The sequence below is a fragment of the Palaemon carinicauda genome, chromosome 14, assembly GCF_036898095.1.
Source record: "Palaemon carinicauda isolate YSFRI2023 chromosome 14, ASM3689809v2, whole genome shotgun sequence".
In the NCBI taxonomy this organism is placed as follows: domain Eukaryota; kingdom Metazoa; phylum Arthropoda; class Malacostraca; order Decapoda; family Palaemonidae; genus Palaemon; species Palaemon carinicauda.
This window is the reverse complement of record NC_090738.1, coordinates 4,816,995-4,842,070: the sequence shown is the minus strand read 5'-3', so window position 1 is coordinate 4,842,070 and position 25,076 is coordinate 4,816,995. Positions and strand designations below refer to the sequence as shown.

At 37.0% G+C, this 25,076-nt stretch overlaps 1 protein-coding gene across 7 annotated transcripts in view; it reads right to left on the bottom strand.

Annotated features, from left to right (window-relative positions):
• Mical (Molecule interacting with CasL) overlaps positions 1 to 25,076 on the bottom strand; it is a 442,383-nt gene that overhangs the window by 113,134 nt on the left and 304,173 nt on the right. For 6 of the 7 annotated variants that reach the window (XM_068386751.1, XM_068386754.1, XM_068386755.1 and 3 more), the window contains 4 exons: positions 23,911 to 24,060; positions 22,916 to 23,137; positions 22,219 to 22,375; positions 21,948 to 22,120 (listed from right to left, as the gene is read on the bottom strand). In XM_068386751.1, coding sequence (XP_068242852.1) covers positions 21,948 to 22,120; positions 22,219 to 22,375; positions 22,916 to 23,137; positions 23,911 to 24,060 — 702 coding nt within the window. The remainder of the gene's footprint in view (positions 1 to 21,947; positions 22,121 to 22,218; positions 22,376 to 22,915; positions 23,138 to 23,910; positions 24,061 to 25,076) is intronic. The other variant, XM_068386756.1, reaches the window with a different exon arrangement.

The window sequence follows — 25,076 nt, the reverse complement described above, 5'->3', positions numbered from 1 at the left end:
TCAAGCTGCAAGTTTTGCCCAGTGATATCTAGTGCACCATTTAGCATGGGTTATGATGGTCTACAATACACTATCAAATTATTTCAGTTCCTTCAACTGGGAAACCCTTGCTTGTCTGTAAATCTGTCTGTTCATTTCAACTAATGTATTCCAAAATTGATAGTGTTAATCCTGATATCGCTTTACTCACTCAGGTGCTCATGAGCAATCACTTGCTTCATATATTAAGTGTGGCATATCATATGGTTCTTGTGGAACAATGTACACCTATACTAGATAAAACTTTAAAAGTTAAAGAGGTAGCTGATCAGTTCCATTTTCATATTGGATTTATCCATTTCAGGTATTATTACCTTCGCTGCTAAGGCTATGTTTTGATAACCGTGTATTTTGTATGTCGATCAGTGTTTTTGTGATTCCCATTACTCAAATATTACAGTATTTGACCGAATCTCATGAAATTTGGTGAGATGAATGGCCATGATCCAAGTACAATTTGATTAGATTTTGGGAGTGATTGGGTCAAAGGTCAAGGTAACAAAACAGTAAACAACATCGTTTTGCTATATCGTGATAAATTTTTATCCAATTTGCATGAAACTAATCCCAAAATGTGTATAATTCAATTGCCGATCTTGTGATATACAACATAATCACGCTCAAGGTCACATAAAGGTAAAATAAGTCTTGTTATATCGTGGGCAAATCTCATGATATTTGGTGGGATGATTGGTCGTGATCCAAGGACAATTTGAATAGATTTTGGTCAATGGTCAAGGTCACAAAAATTGTAAAAAAATTACTTTTGCTATATCCTGTTTATATGTCTATCTGTGTGTTTGTAATTTGCACAACTCAAAAACTATTTGACCGAATCTCATGAAATTTTGTGGGATGATTGGCCATGATCCAAAGTCAATTCCATTAGATTTTAAAAGTGATTGGGTCATTAGTCAAAACCAAAGGTCACAAAAGGGGAAAAAACTTCTTTTTACCATATCATGGCTAATTTTTGCATGAAACTAGTGCCAAAATGTGCATAATTCAAATTGCCTATCTTGTGATATACAGTACATCATGATATAGTGATGTAGTTACCCTTGTTAGCGGGTAAGGAAACTAGTGTCAAACTGCATGAAAATCATAAGTTTTTAGACTCCGATGACAAATTTAGATAACAGATGTTTTGGGATCAAATACCCACAACACCATCAGTTTTCTTGGTGATAAAAGTGGCAGTGGCGAAGGTATGTGCTCTAACAAGTGCTTGTTCTTGTTACATATGTATTTAGGTCTTTTATTAATGAAAAACCTATGTTGGTCAGAGCAAGGTTTTGGAATTAGGTGTAGTATTGCAATATCTCAAAGTTTTGCATTTTGAGCCTTTGGAGATCCTTTTAATTAAATATTTCATGGCTGAGAAACTTTTTCTGTTGCCGTTAGCATTAGCAAACTACCACCTCTCTTATGAAAGTTTCAGAGAAAATAAGGCTATTTTAACTCTTATACTTACATTCAGACTAAGAATTCTTTCATATTCCCTTTTTAGGAAAAGAAGTTATTGTTATATCAGAGAATAGGTATTAGTCCTTTCTTGTTAAAACCCTGACCACAGTAGCTAACAGGGAATTGGATCCAAGTCATATGAGACTTGAATGTTGAGGTTCATGATTTTAACACTGCATCTACCTCTTGTAAATTGTGTAAGAATCTTTCTTTTGAAAGTCTTAGTAGCGGCTCAGTGACTTACCAATTTGTTATTCACCAAGGATTATCTTAAAGGAGTTTTGATTTGTTTATCAAGATTACTAGGGACCCTAATAGCTGTTGGTAATGTCATCTAATTGAAGCTACTTTTCGTTGTGCAAAACAATTCAATTTTAGATTAATAAGATAGTTAAAATGAATTTTTGATACATTTTGAAAGTTTACAAGCACTCATGAGTGAAAATATCTACAAAAAATATAGCTTGGCGGGGAAGTTGGGAGGTGAATTTGTGCGAGGAATAGTCAGTATGTTTATGCATGGTTGGAAAGATGGTTAACTTAAACATCATAATGTTGGTATCAGCCTTGATGCTAATGAGTTCTATAATAATTCTGTAAAACATTCATATTATTATTGTTTGTATGCAATATTTCAGGCAAATTTTATTCGCTAATCTAAACAATAAATGTCATATATAAGAATATTTCTATTGAAAATTTTAAATAAGTGCAATTCAAGTACTATATCCTCTTTTTTATCTCATTTCTATTTTATTCTTTTCCATTTATTTATTGTAAATCAAAACTTCGGAGATCTGTTCCAATTGTTACCATTACTAAGCTACAACCCTGGTTGGAAAAGCATGATGTTATCAGCCAAAAGGATCCAACAGAGAAAAATGCTCCAGTGAAGAACAGAAATAAATAAATTACATGAGAAGTTTGTTTTTTCTTGTGCACCCTGGTCATGACCCATGTGAGGTTGAAGAATACATGTAACATAAATGGCATGGAAAGTAATGTCAACTCACTGGCTGTTCATTCAACATTTCACCTCCTCAACTTCCCAACCATGTTCAATTTTATACGCCTATTTTCTGATAGTGAGCGTTTGTCTATTTTCAGAAAGCATTACAAATACATCTTAACTATCTCGGCTATAGCATTATCATGACTTGCTCTGAAAACATTGCTTGTTAATAAATGCTAATTTATCGCACTGAAAGCTTCATTGTAATCTACAACCTCGGCAGGTGTTCATTACGACAAATTTCTTTCATCCTCCGTTATCTAATTTCTTAACCCTTTTACCCCCAGGCTATTTGGAAATTTCCAACCCTTAACCCCCAGGGGTTATTTTTTTCCCAGCACATTTTGCTGAATATTTTTTTTAAATTGCTCTAACAGCCTTAATTTTCATCATAGAGAGGTCAGGTTGGTCTCATTCTCTTGGAAAATGCCTGAAGTTTCTCAAAAAATTTATCAAAAATATGCAAAAAAAATTTAAATAGCAGTTTTTTGCAAGGATGTACCGGTACGTCCATGGGGGTAAAGGGATGAGTTTTGTGAAACGTACCAGTACGTCCTTTGGGGGTAAAAGGGTTAATATTCATGTTTACTTCATTTGGTATTGATGAATTGCTACATATGAGCGGTTTCCTCATTTTCTCATCAGTATATTCACAATTCTGTAATTGTGTGAACACACAACTATTGGATTCAGACAAATTGACTGTCGGCAAATCAATAGCAGCCAGACAAGTGTATATTTGCCAGCTTAAAACAAATAGATAATTGATATGTTTATTATTTTAGAATTGTAAATTACCTATCTCTTCCCCTCACTGGGCTACCTCCATTAGTGTGTGGTAGTTGCCAATATAAACATCAGGGGAGAAAGAGAGGTTCATAGAAATAAATGGAGTTTCAATAATAAAATTTCTAATTTCTATATTCACAGGATGTTTATATACTGTACATACCCACCTTACTCCCCACTAACTTGTGATAGCAATAGGATAGGAGATTAATTTGACTTTGAGATTTAAAGCTAAAGCATGTACAGCGTGTCCAAGCTATTATTTGCTAGACTGACACATTACTGTACTAGATGCTCAAGCCTGTTGAAAGGAAAGAAAAATAAATCTAATTTTCCGGGTAAATGTCGATATAAGACAAGCTTTGAGAGAGAAGCAATATGAATATAAGGCAGGTATAGAAATAAATTTTATCATCTTAAATCAATTTTTCATGTCCTCCTATCCCAACATGGAAGAAATGAGTCAATAAAAAAAGGAATCGATAAAAGCAAGCTAAATTGTCTAAATTACAAACACTTATAGATGGAAGTTTTCCCATGGAAAACCAAAGGCACAATTCAAACCATATGCTAAAAACAAAAACTTTGCCAAAGTAACAAAGGTTTCCATTGCCTATGAGGCTTAAATATTAAAAAGATTCCTTTCAACCATATCCACCGACCAGCATATTATAAAAACAATTATCAAAAAAGTTCACAAACACCATGAGAAATTTCTCTACAGTCATTTTGAAATGCAACAAGAAGGTTGATAGAGTAGAACTTCAAAGTATGAGGTTATGGTTACAACTTCTAACAATATACAATACTACACTGCTTTCCCAAAATAATAAATTTCAACTAAAAGTCTCATACTTGTCATTGTCCTTAATATTCTTTTGAAAGCAAATTACCATGAATAACTGCAGCTTTTACCAAAATATAAAAGAATTTAATCTAAATCTAATTTCTGTACCCATTCCTCAAGTAACTAGAATTATTCTAACTTTACTTTTTATGTAGTATAAACCCAGTCAATTTCCCAATGGAACTGTACTTTTGAAGTTCTACTTTTTCTATTAAACCTCAAAATAGTAATCATTTATAAGCTACCTATTCTAAAAAAAAATACTCAACATTGATAAGTAAAATTCCTATGATCCTAAATAGTAGTTCTTTCTATAAAAAAAAAAAAAAAAAAAGTGGTTGAAATTAATGGAGTTCTACATGGTTAATTTTGAGTTATATGTTAATAAACAGAAGTCCAAGTTTACCCATGTGTTCAGAACATTAGTACCTCCCTTTATATTGCAAATCTTATGCCAAAGTAAACAAATTTTCATTCAGGAAAATATTTTTTCACAAAAAACCCTTTAATCATAAGATGCCTTATATGCTGTAAAAGGCTTTTTCAGTTGCACCAACTAGTAGGTAAGGAGACCCGTATCCTTTGATGACTGAAGGGGAATATTTCTCTCTCAGGAAGTATTAGTCCACATCACAGGAACAGAGACCTAAAGTGCAGTATCTTCATAACTATTACACCAAGACAATTTCTTCACCTGAAGTATATTGTCGATTTCCTGCATTCAGTTTCTTCACCGGAAGTATATTGTCGATTTCCTGCATTCAGGAAAATATTTTTTCACAAAAAAACCCTTTAATCATAAGATGCCTTATATGCTGTAAAAGGCTTTTTCAGTTGCACCAACTAGTAGGTAAGGAGACCCGTATCCTTTGATGACTGAAGGGGAATATTTCTCTCTCAGGAAGTATTAGTCCACATCACAGGAACAGAGACCTAAAGTGCAGTATCTTCATAACTATTACACCAAGACAATTTCTTCACCTGAAGTATATTGTCGATTTCCTGCATGGTGTGGTAACAGGTTATGATGGCTATTGGAAACGTCCCTGCCTTGTGATCTGCCAGACTGGAGTTCCGCTCAAGGTCAAAAGTTTCTTGTAGTGTCTATAATCCCACCATCCTTGTGAACTAAGGTGAGGGATTTGGCAGAGCCTATAGGTCTACCAGCTGAATCATCAGCAGCCATTACTTGGCCCTCCCTGGTCATAGCTTGGGTGGAGAGGGGCTTGTGCACTGATCACATGTCTAAATGGTGTCTCTAGAGCACTGTCCTGCTAGCTGGAGCATTATCACTGTCCCTTGCCCCTGCCATTCATGAGCAACCTTTAAACTAGGGTAAGTCAGCTTGGTAACCTCCACATATAAAACTGGATGGAGCCTAGCCTGTTGTGTAACCTGTGGATATGGGGCTCTCCACGACTACCTCCGTTTGGAAATAATCTTGGAACATCGGCGAATAGGTCTAAAGTACAGGATCAAATCTTGTTATGACCAGAACCGGGTGATGATGATCACAACTGTCTGCCTTTCGTAAGTTTGGTGGATCAGGCTGAAGGGAGAAACCTCACCGACAGCACTGTGTCTGTGGCCCAGCTGAAGGAAGCAATAGATGGGTAATCTGTTAGTAAGGAGGCCCACAATAACTATTCTCCACTATTATCATAGCCCTCTGCATACATTTGCATTGAGCAGTCATTTCTACAGAAGAACCAGACATGTTACCTGGTGTGCATATCAGACATGCCATTGCAGGACCTGAGGATGAAGTTTGGGATGATTGTCATGGCACAGGTCCACTGAATAGGTGACTTTAGCTATGGTTATTATCTTATCTGACCTTATCACAATGCTTTGACCTTGAAGGTATAAAACTATGTTTGCAGCTATGCCTTGATGTAATTCTGCTGCTCCTCTGTCCTCCAAAAGCCTCATGCTCCCAGGTGCATAAGTGGTCCCCAGTCCTGATTGGAGGCATCTGTGAACATTACTCCTGGATTTGTTCAAGACTGGAGAAATCCTTTCTTCAAGTAATGTGTATTTCAACAATTTTAACAAAAGATGATGTCTGACCAGCCTTCCTCTGTAACGAGGGCTAGATTATGACCCAGAGCAGGTGCCATCATTTAGTTCCCACCCAGCTGAAGTTAAAGATTAAAAAGGTTAAAGGGGTCAGGTTTTAGTTTCAGTTTCATCAGAATAGATGCTCACCAAAATGTCAGCCAGCCAAGCCCAACAACCCACTTTGGTGCCCAAGCACAGCAGTGGCCTGACCAGTTGACAGCTTAAACTCACGGTCCCAGGCGGGGATCAATCTGCCGCAAACGCGTTAACACTGTACTAGCCAGTAGGTTAGTTTGAATAAAAAGATTGATGTTAAGTTTGCCTGGGTCTTATACAGTTGTTTCAGTGCTTGTTGGACCTCTTCTAAACAGACTTAAACAGCTGCACAACATCCCAATTCTCACAAACACTGCTCTAACTTCTTCCTCTGGGAAAAAGAGGGTCATGGAGGGCATGAAAATACTGTATGCCTGTTTAGCCAGCCCTGTCAAATACACTCACACCAAGTAAAAACCAGTCCTACAGTCACCAACCTAGCCTGGGGCAATGAAGTCGTAAAAGGGTCATCACGTTGAAAATCTAATCACTCAATATGTTCTCATGCATGACATAGAAGGATGAATGAAGAATTTAAACTGACACAAACTTAATAAAATTAAAGAATAAAAACAAATGTTATATTAGGTGGAACACAGAAACATAGCCATAAATAAATGGTAAACTATCCTTTGAATTTCAACTTAACAGTCACAAAGTTGAAACCAAACGAAGAACTCAAAATAGCAGAGACAGTCAGACACCAGCCTGGTCTGTAAATTCCTCTATATACTTAAGGACACAACAAGGATAAGATATGAAGTAAGAAAACGAAATTTTGTAAAAGAAAATCTTTCAAAAAGTGGTATTGCAAGAAAGATGACCTGAGAGATGGAAGCAAAGATACTGACACTTCAGTCATCTAATGAAATGAGGTTAGAAGCAGAGTAATGGATGGACACAGCCAGGAGGAGCAGATGAGTTTTTGGAATATTGGTTGGTGTGACGAGAGCCCTTTCTTGGCCGATAAGGAATCTTATGATTTATGGGTTGAAAGCTGCGACATACAAGTGAGTTTTACTATGGCATTGTGAACAGCAACTTTTTGGTGAATATTCTTATCTTAGAATTTATAAGCTGCTTATGTAACAGAGGTAAAGATATTCACCTTTCACAACTAAAGTTGAAACTAATAAACAAAACTATTCTTTTACCTTTTTGAATAAAAAAATCTAAAACTAACAACCATACTGATGAATATCTAAATTAACATACTAAACACAATACTTATGTTAGGTAATAACTAAGTAAACAGAATCCCCTGGAACTCATACACTTGAAGCATGTAGATATAACCCCTGACAGAACTAGATTTTTGGAATTTGGACTAGATACTGGGGACAGGGAGGCAGTATTTCAAGTTACAATGAGGGGAAAAGTCTGAAGTTATAAAACTTGGATGAAAAATAATAACATGGAAAAGTAGAGTAAATACTAAAAAGTTGGAGCCTCTAGGGATTGAAGGGATTCTCATAGATTCTTTGGTAATGCCTAGAGTACATAGCTAATGGAACTGCATTTGGCCTTTTACTCTTCATCTTTTTCATTAGCCTTCTTGGTATTTACATCTTGCTTGCTCATATTTATATATATTGCATCAATTACCACATCTAATTCAAGAACAGATCCTTTAGCCAAGCACTGTCAGGCTAACAATGGGATCATTAGTATAGTTATGTCAAAAATGTACAAAAAGCCCATAACTAATGAAAACCTATTACATTATATTCATATTTACCCATGAATAATTTTACGGCAGTTTAAGCCCGGTAAATAAGTTTCAAGTTGACAATCTTAATTCTCCTTTGACTGGTCTGAGTGATCTTTTTTTTCTTTTTAATGAAGATTAAATAGCATTTCTATGAAGATTTCATGATTAAAAGGAATATAAATTTTGACAAGACAAATTCCTAATAGAATTTGAGATGTTGCCTTCACGTTTAACTCAAATTATGGAGGCCATTACGTACGTTCCCTCATCATTGATAAACTGAATTCCTCTTTATGTATGTATGTATGTATGTATGTATGTATGTATGTATATGTGTATATATATATATATATATATATATATATATATATATATATATATATATATATATATATATATATATATATATATACAGTGGAACCTCTACATACGATCTTAATTCGTTCCAGAAACTGCTTCATATGTTAAAACAATCGCATGTTGGAGCAAGTATTCCCATAAGAATACACTGTAATTTGTATAATTCGTTCCACACCCCAAAAACCTATAATAACTCCTTAATAAATTACTACATATAATTACACATAACAATAACATAATTGCATAATATGAAAGAAGGATGTAAAAAAGATAATTATAAAGAAATAAATAAAAAATGTGTTTTTATTGTCACTTTACCTTAGAGACAGGCCAATGCAGGTGTAGGAATTGCTACGCAGGAGGAGACAAGGAGGAGACGGATGATCGGCGAGGGGGTAGAGATGGTGACTGCGATAACGTACCGTAACTTACACTACGGAAACTTTAATTTAACTTAGCTTGTTTGTTGTTTTTTTTATTTTTACATTTCATATTTTTTAGATTTTTTTTTTCTTTTTGATTTTTAATTTTCATCACTTTCAATGATGAGTTACGGTACGTTATCGCAGTCGCCATCTCTACCTCCTCCCTGACCGTCTGTCTCCTACTGTGTAGCAATTCCTACACCTGTGTGGGTGTGTTTGTGCATACGCACACGAGTGTATTTGTATCAATATTTGTTTTAGTTAATAAAGGAATTCCGATTCGCTGATATTACTTTCGTTAGTTACATTTGTCTTTCAACTCGTTGACGCTATTAAAAATCATATGTACTCTAAGCACATTTTTGTTTAATCTCTCTCTCTCGGAAAAAAATTAATAGACGTCTCTAACACACTAACAGCGAAGAAGAACAAGAGAGAGAGAGAGAGAGAGAGTTTTATTTAAAGAGAATGTTAATGCTATGTTTAGAGAGAAACAGAAATATAGAGAGGACTTTTTTTAAAAGAGCTTGTTAATGCTATCTTAGTTTTCTTTGCTTCACTTTTTTCTTTCTTTCTGTTCATCACGCTAGCCCTTCTCTCAAATGATCGTTGCCAAAAATCTCTTTGTCCTTTATCCCTATCAACAAAAGGCGTTCCATCTCTTCCATGGTATTGCTACGATGTCTTGAAGTAATGGTGATTCCCTTCGATGGTTTGACTGCTTTAATGGGTGCCTTCTGCTTGATGATCGGCCATATTGTTTAGCCATATCACTCACATGCACACTGCTCTCATGTTTTTCTATAATTTCTTGCTTCAATTCTAATGAAAGAATTGCCTTCTTCCTTTTCTCACCACTATCTATACTGAAACTTAGCTTCTTAGGCACCATGATTATAGGTAAAATCAAAAAGGAAATGTGAGAAAAGGAAGAAAATAAGCACTGTTAATAACAGACCGAACAGAGGACAACTACACGATACACACAAGAACAGAGAACAGAGCACTCGACGCTCAATGGCGTCCCTCCCACGTGCTGCCATCTACCGGCGTAAACAAGATCTACATCGGATGTTGGAGCATGACTTCGGATGTCGAGACAAAAATTTGATAGAATTTTACTTCAGATGTTGGAACAATCGTATGTAGAGGTTCCACTGTATATATATATCTCGCTCGCTCGCTCTTTCCCGTCGGATCTCTGCTGCGTAAAGTTATCTTCGAGCATCGGCCGTAGTGTTTGCATTTCTTACGTGTTTTTTGCATTAATCAGTACATAATTAAGTGAATAAGCAATGGGTCCAAAGCAAGCGAGTGCAAACAAGGGTAGTGAAAAGAAAAAGCGTATGATGACAATCGACATAGAGTATGAAATAATTGAAAAACACGAGAGTGGAGTGTGGTTGTGTGTTAGCCTTTTGTGATGACATTAGTGTACGTCATTTTTGTAACATTTTGAAGGGGAGACAAAAGCATTCATCCCTAGATAGATTCTTTTAAAAAAGCCGGCAAAAAGTGAAGGTGAAAGCGAGTCAAAAAGCGAGGCAAAAAGAGCCAAGCCGGAAGAAGAAAAGTAAAAAAATTAAAATGAAAACAAAATTAGAATTAAGTTTAGTGTAACATAAGATTAACATTTATCTTTAAGTGTGTGTACAGTAAGCTAATTTCATTTAAGTTAAACTTAAAGTTTAAGTTATGTTACGTAGTGTTACAAAAGTGTAGCGTACCGAATGTGCTGCTGTCAAGTCTCTCTCCTCTCCTTTCTCTCTCCCTCCTCCTCCCCACACACCGCCGTTAGACGCTACCGTCTGTCTCGAAGGTACGAACCCCATAATAATGTTACATTCTATAGCAGATCATAACCAGTACATAGGTATTTGTTATTTTGTGAGCGTAGGTTGTGAATTAGAACAATTAAAAACATGTTTTTCCACAGTAATATACTGTTTTTAGGTGTTTTTTCAGAGGGTGGGAACAGTTAATCTTTTTTTAGTTATTCTATATGGGAAAAATTGATCCGAGGCACAAGCGAATTGATATACGAGCTCGGGTCCCGGAACGCATTAAGCTCGTATCTCAAGGTATTTCTGTATATGTATTCTTCCAAGACTCAATATCAGCCACTTCACCCTCAGTAAGGCCATAGGGATAAAATAAAAGGTTAAGTCCACATGCCAGAAAAAGAAAGTTGAATTTATATATCTTTGGAACACTTTCTAAAGCAAAAGAGAGAGAATACTCTTTAGTGAAGAAGGCAAGAAAGTATTCAGAAACCAACTTAATCTCAGCCTTTACAATTACTTAAACACAGTAGACAAAGAACAAACTAGACCCTTAGAAAATCCTCCACTTGGCAGAAAACTTGGATAATGCAGATAAAGGTAAAACTAAAACAATAGTAAATCAGGGAAACTAGGAAAGCCACAGAGGAAGAGAAAAAAAAAGATAGAAAATTTCCTAATTGGCACAACTCAATGCTCAGTCACTTGGAAACCAAATGGAAAACTTCAGGGCAATGAATTCTAGAGAGGAACTAAATGTCATAGGCATTACTGAGACATGGATTCAAGAAAAAAACAAAGGATTTTATCGCAGATAACGAAATCCCAGGTTTCAAGCTTTTCAAGACCGATCACCTTATCAAAAAAAAGGGAGGAGTAATGCTTCATGTAAAAATCATTTAAACTCCATAGAAATTAAATTAGAAACCAAATGTGAAGTGACAGGTGCAAATATCAACACCATAGGAAAAATGTCCACACTAGTAATATTCAAACCACCACATCAAACACAAGAACAGGACAAAGAGCTGTATAGACAACTTGGACAAGAAGTTAACAATTAGCTAGCTGTCCTAATGGGAGACTTCAATGCAGCAGTAAACTGGGACATTATGAATTTTACATCAAACACAGAGGGACATATGTTACTAGAATTTATCAACAATGAATTTTTTCATCAGTGGGTCAATAAACCAACTAGGGGAGGCAATAAACTAGATATTGTGCTAACAACAGAAGAAAATTTAGTATCCTGTGTTTTCAGAAGGCAAAAGTATCGGCAAAAGTGATGACAAAATAGTTAGGTTTCAGGTAAATATTCCTCATCTAAAATAAAGGAAAATTAAAAAAAATTATATTTTCATAATGAAATAAATTTTTGAACATACTTACCTGCTGGCTATATAATAATAGCTTTATGCTTCTGTCCGGCAGAAATTCAAAACTCGCAGCAATCGCATAGACATGCCAGGTATACACTAGCGCCACCACGGAGTTAAGTCAAACTATCCCTCCTAGTATCAGATTTTCCATGCCCATAGGTCTCTAAAGGGGAGGAGGGGGGATTTTAAGTTATATAACCAGCGGGTAAGTATGTTCAAAAATTTATTTTATTATGAAAATATCATTTTTAAACATTTAAACTTACCCGCTAGTTATATAATAATAGCTGATTGACACCCTTAGTGGCGGGTCAGAGACAGCAACATAATGGAATTTCACTTAAGAGTTTAAAACAAAACTAGCTTAAGGGTTCGTACCTATTAAGGAAGCTGACTTCAATGGTTCTCTGTATTAATAAGTCTGTTGTCCTTTGAGAACCAGCGATCCACCAAGGGGGCTGAAGAACTCTAGGAGCTGTCAGACGGAGAATAACCTCTATGGTGACAGGACCTCAACTAATACTGTACCCTTGTTCCGGGCACTCTCAAGGAACAAATGACTACCTGACTAAGTCAAAGATTGCGGAAGATTGTCTAACAATTTCCTCCAATCATAAAAATATATACAAGTTCCAAGAGGGGAAAAGGGTACTAGGGATTAAGGGAGTGTAGTGGTAGATCATTCACCTACTACTGCATTTGCTGCTACGAATGGACCCAAAGTGTAGCAGTCCTCATAAAGAGTCTGGACACGTTTTAAATAAAGTGATGCGAATACAGATTACTTCTCCCAAACGTTGTATTCATCATACTTTGCAGAGAACGATTTTGTTTAAAAGCTATAGAAGTTGCCACAGCTCTAACTTCATGAGTCTTACCTTTCAGGAGCTTAAGGTCTGCCTCACCACAGTGTGTGTGAGCTTCTTCAATCAAAAGTCTTATGAAATATGATAAGGCGTTTTAGACATAGGAAAAGCAGGCTTTTTGACTGCACACCAAAGAGTTTCTGAATTGCCTCTTAAACCTTTAGTCCTGTCTAAATAGAACCTTAGTGCTCTAACAGGACAAAGAACCTTCTCTAGCACCTCACCCACCAAATCAGAAAGGTTAGCAATTCTGAAAGATGTTGGCCATGGGTGAGAAGGACGTTCGTTCTTGGCTAGAAATTCAAGCTGCAGGGAGCATATAGCCTTGCCCTTTCTAAAACCAATGTTTTTGCTAAAAGCATGAACTTCACTGACCCTCTTAGCTGTTGCTAAGCTTACTAAAAATAAAGTCTTTAAAGTCAGATCTTTAAAAAAAGCAGAGTTCAACGGTTCGAATCTGTCACTCATAAGAAATTTTAAAACCACGTCTACATTCCAGGCTGATGAATCCTGTTGATGATTTTTAGAGGTTTCAAAGGATCTATGGAGATCCTGAAGGTCCTTGTTATTCGAGAGGTCTAAATGTCTATGCCCGAAGACCGCTGCTAACATACTCCTGTACCCTTTAATGGTTGAGGAGGAGAAATTGTGCCTTCTCCTAAGCTCTAAAAAGAAATTGGCAATTTGAGGTATAGAGGTATTGGATGAAGAAACTGAGTTAGCTTTACCCCATGCTCTAAAAACTTTCCACTTGGATTGGTACACCCTGATAGTAGAAGTTCTTGCTCTAGCAATAGCATTGGCTGCTTCCTTCGAAAATCCTCTAGATCTTGCGAGTTTTTCGATAGTCTGAAGGCGGACAGACATAGAGCTTGGAGGTTTAGATGGTTTCTTGCCAAGTGGGGTTGTCTGAGAAGATCTATTCTCAATGGCAAGCCTCTTGGAACATCCACCATCCATTCCAGTACCTCTGTGAACCAACCTCTTGACGGCCAGAAGGGGGCTATTAACGTCAATCTGGTTCCCGCGTGAGACACAAACTTTTGTAGTACTTTGTACAACACTTTGAATGGAGGGAAAGCATACACATCTATGTGTGACCAGTCCATCAGGAACGCGTCTATGTGTGACGCTTCGAGATCCGGAACTGGGAAGCAATAATTCTCTAGTCTTCTGGTTTTTTAAGTTGCGAATAGATCTATAAGAGGGCGGCCCCAAATCCGCCAAAGTTTCTTACATACATCTAGATGCAGTGTCCACTCTGTGGGGAGAACTTGATTCCTCCTGCTGAGGCTGTCTGCCCTCACATTCTTTTCCCCTTGAATGAATATTGTCAACAGGGATATCTTTCTTTGATGTGCCCATACGAGAAGAGTTTTTGCTATCTCGTAAAGAGACCTCAAATGCGTTCCCCCTTGTTTCGCTATGTAGGCCAAAGCTGTGGTATTGTCTGCATTGATTTGTACTACATTGTTCAGTACTAGCTTCTCGAACCCCTTGAGAGCCAACAGGACTGCTAACAGCTCCTTTTGATTGATGTGGAGACTTTGCTGTTGTTTTGTCCACAGACCTGAAATCTCTGACTTTCCTAGTGTTGCTCCCCACCCCGAGTCCGAGGCGTCGGAAAACAACACAAGGTCTGGGCTCTTTTGTTTCAAAGAGAGACTTTCCTGGAACCTGTTTATGTTGTTCCACCAACGAAGGCACTCTTTTATTGGTTCCGTAAGAGGAATGCTCTCCTTGTCGAGGTTGTCCTCTTTGCTCCAATGGCAATTGAGATGGAACTGAAGGGGTCGTAAATTTAGTTTCCCCAGACATGCAAATTGTTCTAGTGAAGAGGGGGTTCCCAGGAGACTCATCCACTCCCTCACTGAACAAAACTCCTTCTTTAGAAAGGCATAAAGCCTTAGGAGAGCTAGCTGTATTCTTGCAGGTGATGGAAAAACCTGAAAAGTCAGACTGTAAATCTCCATCTCAAAATAAAGGATTTTCCGTGAAGGGATCAATTGAGATTTCTCTGAATTCACCAGAAGTCCTAGCTCCTCTGACAGACTCATTGTCAGACGCAAATCCTCCAGACAGCGATTGAGTGAGGGGGCTCTTAGTAGCCAATCGTCTAAGTTCAAGGAGGCTCTGATGCCTCTTGAGTGGAGCATGCTTGCCACATTCATCATGATCTTTGTGAAGACTAGAGGGGCGGTGGTGAGGCCGAAGCCTAAGGCCCGAAACTGGAATACTTCTTTCCAGAGGTCTAAGGATAGGACACAACGATATGTCGTCACAGACACACCCTCTATTTGAAGGGTGGTGCTTAGCCCGAAGCAAAGAACTCAAAACTGGACAACTTCCTCCCATACACAAACCTTCCGGTAGCTTCAAGTTCGGATGGATGCGGAAGTAGAAGTAAGCATCCTGGAGATCTAAAGAGATCATTCAGTGGACCTTTTTTACTGCTGCAAGCAAAGTCTTATGAGTCTCCAGAGAGAGGTTTTGTCCTCTGGACGTAGCTTGAACAGTATGTGACTGACGTTGGACGTCACAGTTTGTTTGACGTTCAACGTCATGTTCAGCTTGACGCCCAATGTCACGTTCAGCTTGACGCCCAATGTCGCGCTTAGCTGCCTAGCGATCGTCGCCGCGCTTGGAAGGTAAACGCTCTATAACACGCTTGGCCGTTTGATGTCTGGTATCAAGAGAAGACACTCAATGGGATATAGAAGCCTTATCACGCTGTTCAAAATTAGCTTGTTGGTAGGCCGCTTGTGCGACAACGCGTCCTGAAAAGAATCATGACGAACCAACGCTTTGCCAACAGCAGGCTGATAAGACTGCATAAAAGATGAGAGCCGTTGCTTCATGCCAGCAGCATAGTCCAACTAGGATCAACATTAGGTGACACCGGTGTAGAAAACTTTGATTGCGAACTCGCCTTCCTCATCGCTTACATCACGCTCCGCATTTCAGCAGAAGGAAAAACAGTCTGGCGGAAGCGGCGGTGCCTGTACCGTAACACCAGACTCAGGAACAAGATCCTTATCAGTGAACTAAAGCTTTGCCAACTTCTGACATCCTGACAGGCTGTATACAGCAAAAAAGGGGGGACTGCCTTCTCTTACAAAAGCCCTAATGCACATCCTGCTGTTGCAGCTGAACATGTTGCTGCACCAACATCTACAGTTAGGTTCTTTATGCTGCATTGAGGACTGCTCTATCAGCACTGTCTTTTGACTTTGTTACTTTTCTCAGAATGATTTAATGTTAATTCATTCTCATCATTTATTTATTTCCTTATTTCCTCTCCTTACTGAGCCATCTTTCCCTATTGGAGCCCTTAGGCTTATAGCATATTGCTTTTCCAACTAGGGTTGTAGCTTGGCTAGTAATAATAATAAAATAATAAACAGAGACTCCTTTGCCGTCTTCCTTAGCGAAAAACTCCGAAGGCGGAACGAGGAGCAGCAGGTACAAAATAAAATGGAAACTTCAGAAAACACTCATGAGTTTCTGAAAGTCACTCCCTTCCTCCTACAAGTCTCTAACCTAGGTAGAGATGTCTTGTCTCCTAGGAGTCAACTCCTTAAAGTTCTGAATTCTGCCTCAATGCTTTAGAGGTTTAATTCTAGCTCTCCCAACCAAGAATTAGTTCAAGCAGGCCTTGGTCTGAGAACATAATATCTTTCTAGTTAATATTTATTTCTTAATATAGCGCCTGGCGTAACAAAGTTCCAACGCTGGACGCTCATGGTCATGTAAACATCAAGTTCTACTTGATGTCATGCAAGCTCTTGACTCTCGGCGCCATGTGACTTTCAGAATAATAAAGCTTGCGATTAAAAAATGCTCGCGATTCAGATGCTCGGAGCTATGCCGATCGCGTCTAGTGAAAGCTAGATGACCAACGCTCTGTTGTTGCCACGCTCAGCTTGGCGCGAGGCGTCACGTTAAGCTTGGCGTGAGGCGACATGCTCGGCTTAGCGTGAAGGGTCACGTTCAGCTTGGCGTGAGGCGCCATGCTAAGCCACCTGGCAAGCGCCATCATGCTCAGCTGCTTGGCACGCGCCATCAAGTTCAGCTCTTTTTTAGAGGTAGGAACATTAAATGCTCATTACCTGTCAAGAATAATTTTAATTTTGTTTTCAGCTTCACGCCTGATGCGCGATATCGTTTAAAGTTAGAAAACACTTTTACCTCGCCTTATCTACGGCGAGGGCGAGCGTTCTGGAGATCGTCAACAGAAAACGCTCAAGGGGACTTCTGCTCGGGTCTTATAGGATGGTAAGCCCCAGGCTAAGCCTCTCGCTTCCCTTCGCCGCTCGACTTAACTTCTCTCATGGGTCCTGGAGCTTGAAAGAGGTCTAAGACTAGGATAACGACAGGTCCGAACAGAAGCACCCTCCACTGTATTGAAAAAAAATTCACTGCACTAATTTAGCACTGAAAATTTGCATTTTTGACTCTTTGGTATAAAACCAAAAGTATACACGCCCGTAGAGGGAGAACTTTCTATTCTGTCAAGGGCTTGAATGGGAATGCAATAGTCACTGAATCCCATATAAAATGTAACAAAATATTTAATATAAAATATCAATATATTACAATACATGAACAGATATAGGAATAAAGAATATATCTATATATTTAAATCAACCCTTAATATTAAGGGGTTCCAATAAAAGACGAAGTCACATTTAACAATTGGAACATTTATAAATATTATACGAACAAATATTGTTTTCCAAAAACGAACAAGTAAACAACGATCCAAAGAATCGTGAGACTATATCGATTGTCATGAATACTACATCGTATAAAAATTAACTGAACGCTAATTCTCTTTAATCTTTGTAAACAGATTAGTTAAAGAAAGAATACTAAAAGGACCAATATAATTGGAAAATGACATATTCCTTTTATCTAATATAATTTAAAACTTAGTTTTTAAAGAAAAATGTACTTTTCATAAATATCGATACAAAGAGTATTACTGTAACGATAGACTGAGGACTGCGTAGCATAAATAAACATGAACGCTAGACAATCTTTAAAACAGATCGAAGATTATCCAAAGAAAGCATACCAAAAGGAAAAAAAATGTTCTTAAAATAACAATCCTTTTATTTTATATAACTAAATATTTTGTAAGATAGTATTAACTTATCATTCTTTGTAGAAAAAGAAAGAAAATGCAAGTCATATTCCAACTTATGTCAAATGACTGTGATGTCATCGATGAGGCGAGATGTTTACCTATCGCCGTATGCTTTCGTTAGTTAAAAATAGGTTGAAAAATTTCCAATCCTACCTTTTACGCTATAACATAGCGATAAAATATCAAACAAACACGCAATAAGCGAATGCTCAAACCCTTAACAAGAGTACATCACCAAGGTACTGCTAAAATCCAGGTTAAACACGGGCAAATTCCATTTCTATGTAGCCAGTATGGCGGCGGAAGAAAATCTGATACTAGGAGGAATAGTTCGACCTAGCTCCGTGGTGGCGCTAGTGTATACCTGGCATATCTATGCGATTGCTGCGAGTTTTGAATTTCTGCCGGACAGAAGCATAAAGCTATTATTATATAACCAGCAGGTAAGTTTAAATGTTTAAAAAAACTAGACTAGAGACGTAGTAACTGGATAAAACTGAAGGAACACTACCTAAAATTTACAATACGACAAAACAGGGAACATAACACACAATGGGAATCCTTTGCAGAAATATATAAGGAAAAAAAGGGCTAAATCTTAACAAATGGAACTCCACAACCTAAGTGGTTCAATAAAAAAATAGCCAATGTAATAAGTAAAAATAAGAAACATAAATCAATGGGTCCACAGCCTTCAATTCATGAAATTTCCAAGAACAACAAGTTAAGCTGAAAGGTATATAAACTAGCTAGAAAGGCCAAGATCAATGAAAAGAAAAGAGTGGCTTCAGCTAGTAACGAAAACCGAAATGAATTTTTTGTATATGTAAAGAGTAAAAAACCAATAAAAAACATTAGCTCATTAAGAGACTTGGAGGGTAATCTTATAACAAACGATTTGGAAAATGACGAACTGATGAATGCATATTTCACAGCTGTATTCACTGGGAAATAATCAACAACCCTCACCGAACCAGCCATCAAATATGCAGGGCCACAACCATTAAATAATGTGTTTGTTCAAGTTCCATATTAAAAAAATCCCAAAATAGACTTTCCTAATGTCCAGGAACGTAACCCCCCCATTACCATTATTTCTTATGGAGAAATTATGTTCCGTAAATATCATTTCCGTTAACACGACCCCTCCAGGAAAAAAACCCTTGTGTTAACGGGGAGTTGATTGTATTGTAATTTACGGAAATAAGGCAAAAATACAGCGCAGGTAATATACAGAAACAGCTACAATAATCACAATTGCAAACACCGCAGCTGAACGGCCTTGGTGGTGGCGGCATCGGGATCCAGTCCGGAGTGGCACTAATTTTAAATTCATTACTCCACGGAGTTTTGACTTGCGGTAATTTGTAATCCTACATCTGACAGTTCGCAAATTGGATGTTAGTACCTTATGGATTGTCTGTATATCCCTGGATATCCCTAACAGTACTTGAATGGTTGGTGAGATTGTTTAATATGTGTTTTGTGTTGTTAATGGTACCAGTAGATTGCATTTGTACATGTATTGTACTACTATATTAGGGTAAGGGAGATGTGCATAAGTGTTGTAATTCAAGGGGTATTAGTTTGTAGAGTGTAGTTGGAAAAGTGTATGGTAGAGTACTAATTAAATGATTTAAGGATAAAACAGAGAATGCAATCTTAGAAGTACAGGGAGGTTTTAGAAGAGATAGGGGTTGTATGAATCAGATTTTTAGTTAGGCAGATATGCGAGAAATATTTAGCAAAAGGTAAGGAGGTGTATGTTGCGTTTATGGATCTGGAGAAAGCGTATGATAGTAGAGTTGATAGGGAAGCAATGTGGAATGTGATGAGGTTATATGGAGTTGGTGGAAGGTTGTTGCAAGCAGTGAAAAGTTTCTACAAAGGTAGTAAATCATGTGTTAGGATAGGAAATGAAGTGAGCGATTGGTTTCCGGTATGTGTGATGTCGCCGTGGTTGTTTAACTTGTATGTTGATGGAGTGGTGAGAGAGGTAAATGCTCGAGTGCTTGGACGAGGATTGAAACTGTAAGATGAGAATAACCATGAATGGGAGGTAAATCAATTGTTGTTTGCGGATGATACTGTACTTATGAGATGTACAGGAAGGGAAGGCAGTGCGAGGTTGAATGTCATGTTGAATGGAGAGCTACTTGAGGAGGTGGATCAGTTTAAGTACTTGGGGTCTGTTGTTGCAGCAAATGGTGGAGTGGAAGCAGATGTGCGTCAGAGAGTGAATGAAGGATGCAAAGTGTTGGGGGCAGTTAAGGGAGTAGTAAAAAAATAGAGGGTTGGGCATGAATGTAAAGAGTTCTGTATGAGAAAGTGATTGTACCAACTGTGATGTATGGATCGGAGTTGTGGGGAATGAAAGTGACGGAGAGACAGAAATTGAATGTGTTTGAGATGAAGTGTCTAAGGAGTATGGCTGGTGTATGTCGAGTAGATAGGGTTAGGAACGAAGTAGTGAGGGTGAGAATGGGAGTAAGAAATGAGTTAGCAGCTAGAGTGGATATGAATATGTTGAGGTGGTTTGGCCATGTTGAGAGGATGGAAAATGGCTGTCTGCTAAAGGTGACGAATGCAAGAATTGATGGGAGAAGTACAAGAGGAAGGCAAAGGTTTGGGTCGATGGATGGAGTGAAGAAAGCTCTGGGTGATAGGAGGATAGATGTGAGAGGGGCAAGAGACCGTGCTAGAAATAGGAATGAATGGCGAGCAATTGTGACGCAGTTCCGGTAGGCCCTGCCTTGGATGACCGCAGAGGTAGCAGCAGTAGGGGATTCAGCGTTATGAAGCTTCATCTGTGGTGGATAACAGGGGAGGGTGGGCTGAGGCACCCTAGCAGTACCAGCCGAACTCGGTTGAGTCCCTTGTCAGGCTGGAAGGAATGTAGAGAGGAGAGGTCCCCTTTTTTGTTTCATTTGTTTGATGTCGGCTAACCCCCAAAATTGGGGGAAGTGCCTTGGTATATGTATGTATGTATCCCTAACAATTCATGAACCAAATGAAAAAACACAATCACTTCATAAGAGCAAGATACTGTAATTTAGTGTGGGGATATCTAATAAAGACTGCCCCACTCAACACTGGTCTTTTTACAAGATTCATCCATTAAGTCTGCCATTTATTACTATTATATAAATATTAAACTCAGTTGTATAAGTACATTTGAGTTATCATAGCAAAGGCAACATTGCCAGTGTTATTAGCATCTTCAATTACTTGAATATTATCAGTAAATGAGAACGTAAAAAGTTAAACATCCTAAACTGTTGTAAAAACAAATTTTAGGTCTAAAATCTTCAAATATTCTTACTAATATGTTTTTAATAATCTATACTTCTGACAATATTATAGGTTATAACTTGAAAAAGAAGTATTGTTAGGTATGGAGAACTCCCTTTTACTTAGGTTATGGATAATAAATGAAGAAACTTATTATGTGGAAACTTTAGAGGTTAAGACATACAGTAGGGAAGAGAAGGAAAAGAATGAATAATAAGTTAAGATCAAAACAAATACTGCAGCTACAGAGAACTACACTAAGAAAATAACCTGTTTGTTACTTCATACTATTAATCTACCAAACCCTTTTGTATTCAAATGTTAATGAACTGTACATTCTTTACAAGCACCTTATAGTTACTGTTCAAAATGCCTGGAATTTTTTTCATGGAAACATTAGTACAGATTCATCATTTCAACATCTTCACAACTTAAAGAGAGGTTACTTTACCTTGTTATGACTGCCAAACATCAACAACTGACGAAAGAAACACTAATGCTACGTTACAGGTATGTATATGATAAAAAAGTATTATATTGTTTCTGCAAAAACAAATTGTTAATATATAAAAAAAAAAAAAACAATTACCATTACTATGCGATACAACAAAAAATTCAGATGCAAGTGAATCATAAGGTAAATATTTACGTAGTGAAAAATCAGTACTCACATGTAGATGTGAACTTGGGGTGGTTGAGGTAGAAGTAGGTACAATATTCTCCTTGGCACTGTCAGTATCTTCAGTTTTCCTACGGAGACCTCTTTCACGTGGACTGAGCCCATAGTGAGGAATACAGAAGAATTTGCCACCATATCTGCCATCTCGATCATATATGTAATTTCCTAAACAGGGAAATTAAAATTTAAGTTAATTCTTCACTTGCCTTTCAAGAACACACTTCATTTCATATTCATAGCACAACCGCACTTTAAAATCTTACCTAGTCTAAGATTTGCAGCACAATAATCACACTTGAAGCACTGGCGATGGAAAAATTTGCCCTCAGCACTAAGCCTCTCCACCAAATAAACTCTATTTCCACAAAAGTGGCAGAGATCAGAACCTGATGTAGGCAAGGGGACTGTTGGCCTCATGGGCTGCAAAACAAAGCATTCATATAACAGGCTATATGACAATACTGTTCTATATGTAATTATATTAAGCATTATAAATCATGACTCCTACCGACTTCTTTTTTAAGTTTTTAGTTTATATATATGAAAGATTTATTTTAATGTTGCTAATGGTCTTAAAATATTTTATTTTAATTGTTCATTACTTCTCTTGTAGTTTATTTATTCCCTTATTTCCTTTCCTCACTGGGCTATTTTTCTTTGTTGAAGCCCTTAGGCTTATAGCATCCTGTTTTACCAGTTAGGGTTGTAGCTTAGCTAGTAATAATAATAATAATAATAATAATAATAATATGGGTATGACAGTTTCTTGAACGAAACATTAAACTCGATAAAATAGCTCATGTCTTGGCAAAAAAGGGAGATGGTTAATGACACTTGCATTGTTACTTATTGTATATATTCTATTATTGATTCCTTTATCCTATGGATCACAATGAAAATAAGCTGATTTTTTCCTTGAAGGTTAAACAAAAACCCATAGACCTTCCCATAAAAGCTTACCTTTGTAACTAAAACTTTTTCAGTTTCCTTCTTCTCTAATTTGGAAGAAAGTTGAGAGGCTAAATTAGAGACCTTATTTTGGCCTCTCATTCCCGTCTCCAAAGTGGAACCTTCCCGGAGTTTCATCTCAAGACGTTTTAAAGAGGCGTCGATGTCTTTGTATTTGGCAATCGTCTCCTCATCTTCACCATTCTCTCTTAGTCTTTTCTCAATGTTGTGGAACTGTGAAAAACAACAAAATGAGAATAAAAATGGGTATTTATTTCCACATCAGCCATGGTAGTTAAACCAATGTAAAGCAAACCAAAGAATGTCCAAATGCAATGCAAATCAGCCGAAAGGATTCAAATGTATATATTTCCTGGTTAGCTCAAAACATTCTGACTTCCAGTTCAAGAATTTATTTTGGAAATTTCACTTATAGATAAAAAAAAATGGTTAGTGAACACAGTTCTACTTCAAATATATGCACTGTAAACTAAACTTGTACATTTCAGTAATATCAGATCCTGAGTCACTCTTCTAGTGATTATAAGTTCAGTACAAACATTAACTATAGAAAGAGATGTATTTCAGGTTAAAAAACTAGAGATCATTTGAGTTGTAGGCATTCTTAACATTGCAATTGTATGTGTTTCCTCAAAGTACCTGAATACAAATGATCAAGGATCTGATAACCAGTCAGTTTGGAAGTTTGCAAAAAAAAAAAACACCAAAAGACACAAAGAAAATTAATGTGCACACCTAAAATAAGTCCATTTTACATTATTTAATTCTAAGGGAAACTAAAAAAATGAAGTTAAAAAACACCTTAAAATAAAATAATGTTAGCATTAGACTATGTTCATCAACACCAAGATTATATTTTCTAGCCTTGACCCCCAAAACACTGTTAAGATAGATTAATGATTGTTCAACGGAGAAAATGAGAGAAAATTCCGAGTCCAGCAAAGCACCAAAGGGAAGAGTAAACCGCTGCATGTCGTAGGCTTTACCTTATCTTCATAAACATCTTTGCTCCATTTAGGCACTTTTTCTCTTTCTAGATGAATATCAGCACCATGAGTATTTTCATGCAATTTCTTCTCTATAGCTGCAATATTCCAATCAGTTTTTTCAATCTTCCCAATCCTTCGAATCAAGTCCTTTGAGTTAGGAAAAATATAAAAAAAAATGATATTGAGAAACCATTGATTCACGTTTGCCTGTGCTGTAATGTTTAGACAAAAGCAATTGCCACTGAGAGCGATCAAATCTACAATGCAAGGATACTGGAAATTCAAAATTTTCAGAAAAATTAAGATACATAATAAAATGCCCTTTTAATAATTAGTATTTATTACTTCTATACTCACCTAGCATTCATATACCTAGCTTCTCGAAGATGGTTAAGTGTCGATATCTACCTGAAAACTTGAAAAATTCCCTTTCCCTATACCAGCCTTGACCCTCTAATGTAGCATTGAGATCACATATCGCTGCCCCTAAGTCTCAGCTGTCTTCCCCTTCTCCAGATTGTGACTTTTTTCTAGAGAGTTCTATACAAACTCTTTACTAATTGTATTATAGATTAATACAAGATTTTTTTTTTTTTTTATAAAACTTGACAAAATGGACAGCAGAGAATTTTACCATGGGACAGCTTATAAATTACGACTAACATGATCGGTTAAGGAATGGCTTTTAAACAAAATGTGCCCATCGTTCAAATTGTAACATATACTGCACTCCACTGTCCACATCAGTAATTCATTTGTTATACTGTACTGTGAAATAAGGGTTCATCAAACATACTAGCACTAGCATATGAAACTTTTAAAGTATAGATGGCTTTTACACAGGTTTCAACTGTGAAAGTTACTAATATTGTGTTGCATTGACCAGTAATAAATAAAAATGTGAAAGCAATATTTAAGAGACTAAGGTATAAAATCAATACTACAGTATACAGGTTTCTATCCATTCAAATTGATATTATTTATGTGCAAATATGCTTAAAGTAATATTCATCTTATTTTACATTTTCCTTCACAAAAAGATATTACTGTACCTAGTGTCAACAAATGTTCATTTAAACACTTTAATATAGGGTAGAAAACTATATATATAAAACTTTTAACAATCTAAATTAGATCCTTGTTTACATACCATTCTTTAAAAT